At 37.7% G+C, this 12,261-nt stretch overlaps 2 protein-coding genes across 2 annotated transcripts in view; one reads left to right on the plus strand and one right to left on the minus strand.

Annotated features, from left to right (window-relative positions):
- Window positions 1-12,261, plus strand: part of LOC137646998 (speedy protein 1-B-like) — a 920,935-nt gene that overhangs the window by 868,471 nt on the left and 40,203 nt on the right. The gene's annotated exons all lie outside the window — the stretch shown is intronic.
- Window positions 1-12,261, minus strand: part of LOC137646997 (trehalase-like) — a 328,032-nt gene that overhangs the window by 254,653 nt on the left and 61,118 nt on the right. Inside the window, exons 2-3 of the mRNA XM_068380088.1 lie at window positions 9,446-9,579; window positions 8,514-8,679 (exon numbers count right to left, since the gene is read on the minus strand). Coding sequence (XP_068236189.1) covers window positions 8,514-8,679; window positions 9,446-9,579 — 300 coding nt within the window. The remainder of the gene's footprint in view (window positions 1-8,513; window positions 8,680-9,445; window positions 9,580-12,261) is intronic.

The raw sequence follows: 12,261 nt of genomic DNA on the forward strand, positions 1-12,261 counted from the left end.
ATACAAAAAAGGTAGGAAGTTACATGGTGACTTTAGAACAGTAGCCTAACCTAAGCAAGGTAAGCACTCAAAATGCCTTTTGACATTGAACATCCTGACGAATTTAGCATCACAGCTGAACCCAATTCTGTTGCAACACGATGGCAACAGTGGTGTGAGGAACTTAAGATTTATTTAGTAGCATTAGGGAATATGAAGGATGTCCAAAAGAAGGCATTATTACTTCATACAACAGGTAGAGAAGTTTTGGAAGTGTTTAAGACATTGCAGCCTGCAGATGACACAAGTGAAGCTGCAATTAAGGCTCTTACCACATGTTTTGCTCCTCAGGTCAATAATTTTTTTGAAAGGTATCAATTTACAGCACAGGCATATCAGAAAGAAAATAAAATTTTAGATGCATTTGTGACTAGACTAAAGAATTTAGCTGTTTCATGTGAATTTCTAGAGTTAGAAAATGTTATCATAGATCAAGTTATTGCACATTGCACATCACAGGGGCTAAGAAAGAAATTATTGCAAGACAAAGATTTAACATTAGAAAAGGCAGAGCTTTAGAAACATCAAGTAGGCAAAATAACATAATAGGTAGTTCTACAAGCAATAGAAAGGAAAACTCTAAAATTAGTACAATAGGTTCCATGTGGAAAAACAATGAAAATCAGAGAAGGAGTATGTCAAAGCCTAGTCATAGAAAAGTACCTAACACTAATGTTCATAAATATCAGAATCAGGCCTATACACAGAAACAACAGGAAAAACCCAAGTGTTATAGGTGTGGTAAAACTGATCATCTTGCATACGAAGCAAAGAAATGCCCTGCTACTGGACAAACATGCCAGATTGTAGAAAGATGGGTAATTTTGCAACTGTTTGTTGATTCCCTAAACAGTACGCAAAGAAAATAAATGCCACAGTTGATATTATTGGTCAAGAGAATAATGCGGAAAATTTTCATGATAATCAGGATAAGTCAGAAACTGATTTTGCGTTTCGCATAAATTCGGTCAATAAAAATGCAAAGAAACATATGGTAGAAGTACTCATAAATGGTAAACCAATTTTGATGCAAGTTGACACAGCAGCCAATGTATCAATTATGTCTGAGAAAACAGCTAAACGCATTCCTAATAGGATTAATAGAGGAAAGCCCCCTGAGGAATTAGATTTATAAAGATTTTTACAATGTCAAGTTAAGGGGGAGGAGAATTTTATGTATTATTGTAATAATGTGCTGTATTACCTAAAGTGTTGTGTGTATTGCGCAACATTGCATCATATTGCATTGATAAAACATGTTATGCTTTGTATGTAACTGAAATAATGTATTTTGATATTAGGGTTCAAGCATTTATTAACCTCAAAGATAGGGTGTGATTCTTTTTACTTTTACATTGCAGAAGGATTTAAGTCTTTTGAGAGCGATGCTCTTATGTTTCATATGATTGTTTTGGTTTTTGAGATTGTTTATGAGACCCTCGATGCTCAGTAGGGAGTTGGTTGTTAGAAGCCCAGAGTCACAGAGGAATGTAATCACAAGTTCATTAAATGTATTTTAAAAATACCAACGTATCATTAAACCCCACTGAGAAAAATTGGCGACATAGGAAGGGACAAACAACATCACTAATTCATAGATAATTACTAATAATTCTTCTCTCATTTTCAGGTGAGTAATATGCTGAAATCACCAGACGTTTTGCAACCAACATAACAAGACCCAATCCTGAAAGAAAAACTCAAAGATGCCAACAGAGTCTGGAGAAGAAAGGGATCCAATGCTCGGAGAGATCTTCTCCACAAAACCACGGTCTTACTGCGGAAGCAGCTCAAGCCGTGGTCCACTGCCAAGAGACTATTGAACTACGTCCCTTTACAGTGCCCTCCTCCTTCCATGACTATTCACACAGACACCTTCGAACAAAGTTGGTTGGACACTTCTCTTCCATGAACTCCCTAAGAACTCTGAGACTGAACTCCCCAACAAATATAGGCCCATCTGCTGTCTACTAACAACTTACAAATGGCTCACAGGAGTCATAGCAGATGAGATATATGAACACTTAGATCAAGGCAAATATATGGAAAAAGAACAAAAGGGATGTATATGAAACAAACTTGGAACCAAAGATCAATTGCTAATTAACAAAACAATATTAGAAGAATGTAAGAATAGGCATAGGAGCCTTAATATGGCTTGTATAGACTATAAGAAGGCATTTTACAGCATGCCACTCACCTGGATACTTAAATATCTGGAATTTTATAACATCAATGATGAAATAAGGTCATTCCTGTCAGCTCAGATGGTTAAGTGGAAGACCACCATCTGTCTTAAACATAGTAATTCCAGACATAAAAATACAAAGAGGAATATTCCAGGGTAACAGCCTCTTACCACTTCTCTTCTACTTGGCCATAGATCCACGTAGTAAAATCTTGAATGACCTTAACACCGCTATGATCTAAGCAAATGCAGAAGTAGAAAAGAAAACAAACGAGTGAACCACATGCTCTTCATGGATGACCTCAAACTACAGGCAGACACGGAAGAAAAATTGGAAGAACTAGTTAGGACAGTCCACAGATTTTCAAGTGACATCTACATAGACTTTGGATTAGATAAATGTTCTAAGAATTCCACCAAGAGAGGGAAGAAAGTAACACCAGAAGGAATAGAAGTATAGGAAGTGTAAAAGAAAAGAAGCTACCTGATGGATACAGTGACCAGGAACTATCAAATAATTTTCAAGTATTCTTTAAAAACAAGTTTGAAAATATAACCAGGTCATATGTAAATACTTAACATCAGATTAATGATACACCACGCACACAGACAAAATTAATAAGATTTAACAACATAACAAACACAAGATGACATCATGATTATCAAGAGAGCAAAGAAAACAAACTGCGCAATCAATCCTATGCCAATATCTGAAGTAATTGGAGAGAGAAATTTTTCTAGTCTAGCTGAAATAATAAGGAGAATAGCAAATGCAAGCATTGATGAATCTAAGTTTCCCAACAATGAGAAAATGGCTATAGTCATACCAGTTCTGAAAAATGCTCTGGACTACCAGGAATTAAGCTCATATAGACCTATTTCGAATTTATCCTTTGTTTCAAAAGTGCTTGAATACATAATTCTTAAACAATTAGTCAGTTACTTAGAAGTAATAGAAGCTTTGACTGGCAACCAATCTGCTTACAGAAAACTATACTCTAAGGAAACAGCCATCTTCTCTGTTGTAAATGATATGCTGGAAATGATGGTTGAAAATGAATGTAGTATTCTAATATTGCTCGATCTCAGTGCTGCTTTTGATACAGCTGTGCATGAACTGCTACTAAATGATCTACGGTCCATCGGCGTTGAAGATCAAGCTTTTGAATACCTAAAAGACTCCTTGGTTGTTAGAAATTACTGAGTACAAATTGGAAACTCTTATTCATCATATGAACCCTTAAACAGAGGGGTACCCCAGGTGAGTGTACTTGGCCCAATCTTATTCTGCATCTATATTACTGGTCTATCGAAAATACTACAAAGGCATGGTGTGAAGTTCAAACTATTTGCGGTTGACACAATTTTACTTCTCCATAAATTATATAGATGACACTACTGAAACTCTAAACCGAATCCTTGATAGTGTTAGAAAATGGATGACATTTAAACAACTAAAATTAAATGAGAACAAAACGGAATTCATGATGGCACGTTAGGGAAATCGTGCAGGAAACTTGGGGGATATTCAAATGAACACAAATAATGACTCGGTGCTGATATTGAGTAAAGTTCGAGATCTAGGTGTATTTCTTGACTGTAACCTGTCTCTCAATGCCCAAATAAATAATGCAATAAAAACTGCTGGTTATCATCTAGAAAAATATTGCGTTTATAAAAAAAGTACCTGGACGAAAATTCTGTAAAGAAACTTGTGATAAACTGCGTTATTACCAGGATTGACTACTGCAACCCCATCTATTACAATTTACCAAAAGTGTAACTTAAGAAATTACAAAATATAATAAACAGAGGAGCAAGACTGATAAAAGGTGTCCCACCTAGAGAAAGGATCACCCTATACTAATTGATTTACATTGGCTGCCGATAAAAGCGAGAATTGAATTTGGAATATTTACAATAACCCACCTAGATATATGTCTACTGTAGGCTCAAGAGCTTTTAAATATGCAGCCCTGAGACTATATAATACCCTCCCACAAGGCATCCAAATGATTGAAGACATTAAGGCTTTCAAGAGGAAACTGAAGACTCTTATTTCATCAGTCATACAACAGTGACGATTTAACAGCAAGTGAACAATACGCGATATGAAACGTTTAATACTCTGAACGAACAACGTAAAACGATATTGGAGGTCCTGTAGAGAGTGGGGTTCCCCTGCTGTATGGGACTGGAAAAGCATCCATCAAAGTAAGTAAATAAGTTTGTAGAAGATCTGTCAGAGGAGTCTACATATAAGCACTTGAGAATAGTAGAAAATAATTGGATAGAGCACAAGAAAATGAGAGAAAAGAAAAAGAAAGAGTACATCGGCCTCCTATAGAAGATATGTAAGTCAGAATTAACTCAAAAGAATAAGATCACTGCCATAAATCAGCTAGCGATACTAGTTCTGGGGTTGCTGAATCCCTTAATAGAGATCTAGCTAAAATTAGTGCATGGTGCAAATTATGGGGTATGATGTTGAATCCTAACAAAACTCAAAGTATGATTGGAAGTAGGTCAAGGACAATGGATCCTCAACATCTGGATCTCAGCACTGATAATGTTTCTTTAACTTTTTATTACTCTTTTGAGATTTTAATTGTGATTCTCGACAGCAAATTTATTTTTGAGAAACACTGATAGCCAGGAAGACCAGGCAGAAATTCAATTCTAGAAGGAAAAACTTAGAATGGAAAGGTGGAAACAGCATGGAAGAGCAGGAAGATATCAAGAACTGGAAAAGGGCTACATAGACAAAGAAGAGTCACTCAGATGGATAAGGAATGGAAATCTAGGTTTTGATGGAGAAAGGATGATAATAGGAGCACAAAACCAAAGCCTCCTAACAAACGGCTTCAAGAAAATGCCGGGCATATCAGGAAACGACCAGTGTAGGTTTTGTTATGCAGCAGTTGAAAGTGCTGGTCATCTGGTTTCAGCGTGTCAGACTCTACTTGCAGATGGTCACTACACAGCTCATCACAATAAGATCTGTAAATATATGCATTGGAAAATATGTAAAGAATACAATATTGATGTAAAAGATAGGGTATGGGAGTATGAACCAGATCCAGTTGCCTCCAACAGAAGCATTACCATCTTTTATGATAAGATAATCCCAACAGGAAGATATATGGATGGAGGTGCTATAAGACCTGATATTGTGATCTAGAATAAAAAACAAAGCAGCAAAGATTATATATGTGACAGTACCCAGTGATTTTGGCCTCAATAGAGCTGAGAGGCAGAAAATAGCAATATATCAAGAACTGAAGAACGACCTGAAAAATACATGGGAACTAAAAGAAATAGAAATAATACATGTGGTGGTCGGGGTAACAGGACTTATTAAGAAAAACCTGAGACAATACTTTCAGGCAATACCAAGTTGCCCAAGCATAAATGAGGTGCAGATTCCTGCCATTAAGGAAAAGACCATCTTGAAAAGAGACCTCGGATACAAGGCTAGTGGAGCATAGAGGTCCAACCGTAGACCCCAACCTTGCATCACTAATATAAAGTAAAACCAATTAAGGTATTAATACAAAGAACTACATTGTGTCAGCAGACAGGGCTCTAGCTCTCCTCAGATCAATCATATAATCCTAGCCATTCTCTCTTTAGCAAAAAGGAGGAAATGGCATTTTTCAGCAGTTCATTTCGAAGGGGTTCACAATGTGACGGGGGAGGGCCTGTGGTGATCCAAGCCACAGAAAATAAAATGGTCTCTGGATGCATAATCATTCTGTTTCATTTCAGAGTAAGCCCCGGAACTGCAAATTGATCTCTTTGCAATGAGCTTCAACAAGAAGCTTCGCTGGTATGTAGCACCAAACTTGGATCCGGTAACAACAGGAATGGATGCGATCTCTCTGGATTGGAACCAGTGGTCTCACATCTACTTATTTCCTCCATTCAACCTACTACTGAAATTACTGAACAAACTGCAGACTTTCAGAGGAACAGCAGCTCTCGTGGATCACAAGTGGCCTGGAACTCAAACCCCTCCAGGTCCCTCTACCATCTTCAGTGCTGTCCCAAGATGTTCAACAGAAGACTGTTTTCACTTCCTCATGGATAACGAAAACCCTTCACCTCATGATTTTCTCGCCCTCTGGGCTCAAGGAAAATTCGGAATTGCGAGGGAAAGAATTGATTTCTTATAAGAGTACAAGTTCAACACCACAAAACGACAATATTTGTCTTCCTGAAAAAAATGGGTTGCGTTCGTGAAAAGTCATCAGCACTCTTCTGCTTCTATGGACTTCTGTATTTCTTTCTTTATTTCACTACACGATCAAGTTCTAGCCTCTACAACTATTGCCTATTGTAAGTCGGCACTAACAAGACTGATCGCATATGGTTTTAATATCGAACTCAATAGTGAGCTGTTCATTGAGATCCCAAAGCCTTGTGCTAAACTGAAACCTAATGCTCCTCCGAAGGCTATTTCATAGTCGTTTGATAAAGTCCTGCACTTTGCCTCTTTGATAGTTGATGCTTCTGCCTCTCTGAGGGATCCTACTCAAAAGTCCATCTTTTTGCTTGCTATGGCTTCTGGAGCTAGAGTCAGTGAGATTGTGGCCCTTACAAGGGATGATGGCCACATTGAATTCTCGGATTCTCTGTGCCCCGTGGATTGCCTTAAGGCCTATCTATGAAAGAGCCAGGCCTTTAAAGGTGGTCATCTAATCTTTCTCTGAAACAGCTAAGGTCCAAATTCACCTACTTCATCAGAAGGGCTGACCCGGAAAGTACTCCAGCGGGTTATGACCCTAGAAAAGTTGCCGCTTCCATAAATTTTTTCCAATCTATGTCCTTTGCTGGTTTACAGGCTTACACAGGATGGAAATCTTCAAGAGTGTTCTTCAAACATCATCTGCGTCAGTTGGAAGAGATTAAACACTTAGTGGTGGCCACTTCTAGTGTGATTAAACGAGCTTCTTAAGTGTTGTGCATGGACTCTTTTGTACTGTATAGTTGGGACTTCTCAGTCTTCGTGGTCCAAGGGAAGTATGATCTTTTGTTCCATTTATTATGAGTCATAGGTGAAATATTGCTTTAATGTCATGAGTATTACTGTTTTACCTACTCTAATCCATAATTTGGGGTCTGAAAACTTTGGTTTTCTGTATGTATATATATATATATATATATATATTTGTATATATATATATATATATATATGTATGTATATATATATATATATATATATACACATATATATATATATATATATATGTATATATATATATATATATATGTATATATATACATATATATATATATATATATATATATACATATTGTAAATAATGTTGTATCACTAATACTATATGTATGTACTTTTAAAAACAATAAAAGACTACTATTCCATTTTGAATTTCCTTTTCTTTGGACCTGCTATCTATATAATATATAAGTAATGTATCAAAATGTTTAACCTTCCTTTTATAGACTTTGGTCTTTTCATCTACTGGAGACAAAGTTCTTCTTCACAGTAAGTAGGACTGGGCTATTGATTTACTTTGCTCCTACTTTTGTACAAACTTCTCGCTTACCCTCATCGCTCGGTCCCATAGTTACCAATGCTGTAGGAAGTATGCTTATAGCTATGGAGTTACAGGGTTTAAAACTCTTCTGGCCACAAATGGGAATGATAATTCTCTGGTACACTTCCATCAGGACGACATGGCTCGAGCCCAAAATACGTATTTTGACAAAAAATCTATTTTTGGGTAAGATAGTCATATCGTCCTGATGGCCCATCCATTACTTTTCCATCCCCTCCCAATTCTCAGTGTGGGATCCCTTGTTATGCGATGGCTACTCCTGAAATGGTTCAACAGGAAACGTGTTAGTTGTATCACATTGAGATCGGAAGTTGTAACGGCTCTCTTGCCCACGTATCCTACCCTCACTTTTCCTTCGAGACAAGGTTAACTCTATTCTGGGAAGGATAACCATGTCCCTGATTTATACACGACATCTCTCAGGATATTCACTCCGGAGGTTAGAACTCCGTTGATGCCTCCAAGGTCAAATTTCCCCGGTATATCACTCGCAGAAATATCCCAAGTAGAAGCTGCCAATGAGGAACTTCCATCAGAACGACATGGCTATCTCACCCAATAATAGATATTTCCTATGTCAAAATCCACGTTCTTCACTAAGTTCACCAAGAAATAGAGTAAAATTTAACTTATCCACAAAAGAAATAGTAATGAGAGAAATGAAAATGTTTAGTGAAGAACTGATAAAACAATTTTGAACTCACTTGTTCTTTGGTTGGATTCGGCCCCACCACATTTATGAAATCGTGGAAAGCGATGAGGGTCTCGTTAGGTGTCTTCTTGAGGGACATATCTACAAAATGTTTAGAGTCATTGAAGACTCTAGCCATCTGAACCACATTCAGAAGATCCCCATAACAGTAGATCTGACTGTTGAAAGAGAAAACTTAATCTAACCACTTTTCAAAATGGGAATTGTGTTAAATGAACTAATATTTATAGAAACATTGAAACTCATAACACACACACGCACACACACATGTATAATACACACATACACACACACACACACACACATATATATATATATATATATATTTAAACATGTATATATATATATATATATATATGTATATGTACATATACATATGTTTAAACATATATATATATATATATATATACAAACACACGCACACACACACATATATATATATATATACATACACAAACACACACACACACACATATATATATATACAGTATATATATATATATATACATAAACACATAAATTTATATATATATATATATATATATATGTATATATATATATATATATATGTATATATATATATATATATACATACAGATAGATAGATAGAATGAAAATAAAATTAATAATATAGTTTTTAATACCAGATTCACTAGAGTATACACTACCCACAGCAGATTTCATATATTTAAAAAAAAATTACCAATCTGGAATCACAACAGTCAGTGATAAATTATCTGCCTTGGTTTGAATCCTGACTCTGATACATGCACATTTTTAAATGAATTATATTTCATTTATGAAATTACCAAGGTAAAGTGAATCGTTATAGAGGCGCTCTTGCACGCTCACTCACGCACACACACACACGCACGCACGCACACACACAGAATGACCTGATATCAGTATTGGTTTATTCGTTACCTATCGCATGGCGGTAAGAGATGATACCCTCGAGATTGTGCATCTCCACTTGGCAGTGTTACAAGAATCATTAGGAATCCAAGGGGAAAGCATTGTCTCCAGTTGAAGGATCCCTTCCACTTTACCATGGTGCCCTGCAAGATGATAACCACATTTATATCACAGCGAAACAAATTGCCTAAGGGATAAACAGTAGACATATAATGTACTTAATATAAAAAAAAACAACAAATGCAGCCATTTCTAGTCCACTGCAGGACAAAGGCCTTAGATATGTCAATTCATGTCTGGGGTTTGGCCAGTTTTCATGACCATGAAGGCCAACTGATAATTAATGACGGTGGAAGATTTTCATCTGATAGCTTATAGCAAACCAACCCAATATGGGTGGCTCTGACCAGTACAGTTTCGATGATCATGGCCATGTACAAAACCTTTCACCACAATAAGGTATCCCCACTCAGAAAGGAATATATACTGCGTGTATATGTTAACACACACACACACATATATATATATATATATATATAATATATATACAGTATATATATATATATATATATATATATATATATATATATATATACCTTTCTGAGAGGGGTTAGCATAACGTAGTGAAAGGGTTTGTGCATGGCCATGATCATCAAAGCTGTACTTATCAGGGCTACACATACTAATTCTATTTGCTATGAACAATCAGTCAAAAGCCTCCCACCATCACCAATTTATACTGGTCAGCGTGGTGAGGAAAACTAGCCAAATCCAAATTATGAATAAAGACAAGTCAGAGGGCTTTATCCTGCAGTGGACTAGAAATGGTTGCATTTGTTGTTGATGTTGTAGCTTTTTATTTACTATATATATATATATATATATATATATATATATACATATATATATAACAAATTTGGAAGTAATTTGTATTTTTCCTAACGAAACAAACCTTTAGCTATTTATAGGCGTATTACTGACGAGCCATTAAGATTTAGTGAGGGGTTAACTACCTATCCTGGTAGTTAGTAGGAAGTAGGGGGCGTAGCTAGCTACCTGTCTCACTCACACAACCTGGTGGGTAAGTTTGTATAAATAGCTACAGGTTTGTATCGTTAGGAAAAATACAAATTACTCCCAAATTCGTCAATTGTTCCGTAACGAGAATATAAACCTATTTTATTTATGGGGGTTGACTCATCCTTATGGGGGGTGGATATCCCTGCCAATCTGGCCTTTTACTTTACCCGGGGTTTCCTTATATGTAGGATAGTACAAAAATAAGGAAACCCTAACACCTAGCTAAACCTTGCTAAACATGGTCTACGGCCTACAAAAGCTGTGTGTTGAGATACCAGCAATGTGGCTGTCAAGGTATAAGTTATTCCGAGTCCATAGGAAATACCTGAGTTGACAAAGACATTCCCAATACCACCTCGCCAGGGTATGGGGACGTAACAGTTTTGACACAATAGTAGGTTACACAAGGGAGCAATGGTTTACATGCAGTGGTTGAGGTCAGCTTGTGCAGAAGACCCAGGATGCTGATTTCCCAAACAGAGGGGAGAATGAAGAAAAGAAAAGAGCCAGTCATTCTTTCTCCGTCACTCAGACTAAAACTGGGTAACCAGTGCCCTCCACCTTCTGCTACTTGTCCATTAAGGAGCTGGAGGTACTAAACCAGCTATTGTGCAACCACCACAAGACTGATAAAGAATGTATCGAATAATGGACGGTGAAAGTCGTTTGACGCTTCTGCGCACCTGCTTACAGAACCTACGCCCCAGAATAGTTTCTTTGAATGCCAGGGACGTAGCTATGCCCCTAACATCGTGCGATCTGGGTCGACGTGTTGGAGGAAGATCTGATTTCAGTGCATGGTCAATGACCCTGAGAATCCGAGCTGAAATGGTGTTCTTCATGGTCCTCCTCTTATTCCTCCCAGTGCTGACAAAGAGCAAAGGCACACAGGGACGAGCTGCTGCTGTTCTCTTGAGGTAAAGCATCAAACTCCTCACTGGGCATAGTTACAGATGGTCTGGATCATTGGTTACAGAGGGAAGACTTGTTTTCTGGAAGGAGTCGAATCTAGGATCTGATACCCCCGGATTCTGAGTCTTGACAACAAGCTCAGAGTGAAGCTGAAGCGTACCTCTCCCCCTCCCCTTGAATGGGCAATGTCATACGAGAGACGATGAAGTTTGTTGACTCGTTTAGCCGAAGCTAAGGTGAGTAGGAACACCGTCTTCCATGTAAGGTGGGGATCTGTTGCCTGGCGTAATGGTTTGAAGGGAGGCCTCTTTAGAGGCCTAAGAACCCGAACCACGTTTCAAGGAGGAGGTCTCACTTCAGACTAAGGACAGGTAGATTTGTAACCCCGTATGAGGAGGGAAAGTTCTAGCGATGAGGAAATGTCCTCTCCTTTCAGTTTAAAGGCGAGACTCAAGGCTGAGCGATAGCCTTTTACTGTTAAAACGGAAAGGTGCCTTTCCCACCGCAAAACAAGAGGAACTCCGCTATTGCTGGAATAGTGGCATTGAGTGGAGAGATACCCCTTCCATGACACCAACCACCGAAGATGTCCAATTTGCCTGGTAGACTGATGCTGACGATCTTTGCAGATATCCAGACATCCTCTTAGCAACTTGTTGCAAAAATCCTCTCTGAGTGAGATGCTGGATGGTCTACAGACGTGAAGACGTAGCGAAGCAACTCTTTTGTGGAAAATGTTGGCATGTGGCTGACTGAGTAGATCGTGTAGTGGAGGAAATTCTCTCGGAAGTTCCAACATGAGCTACAGAAGGTCTGGTTTCCCCATTCTGCAT

The sequence above is a fragment of the Palaemon carinicauda genome, chromosome 9 (assembly GCF_036898095.1).
Source record: "Palaemon carinicauda isolate YSFRI2023 chromosome 9, ASM3689809v2, whole genome shotgun sequence".
In the NCBI taxonomy this organism is placed as follows: Eukaryota; Metazoa; Arthropoda; class Malacostraca; order Decapoda; family Palaemonidae; genus Palaemon; species Palaemon carinicauda.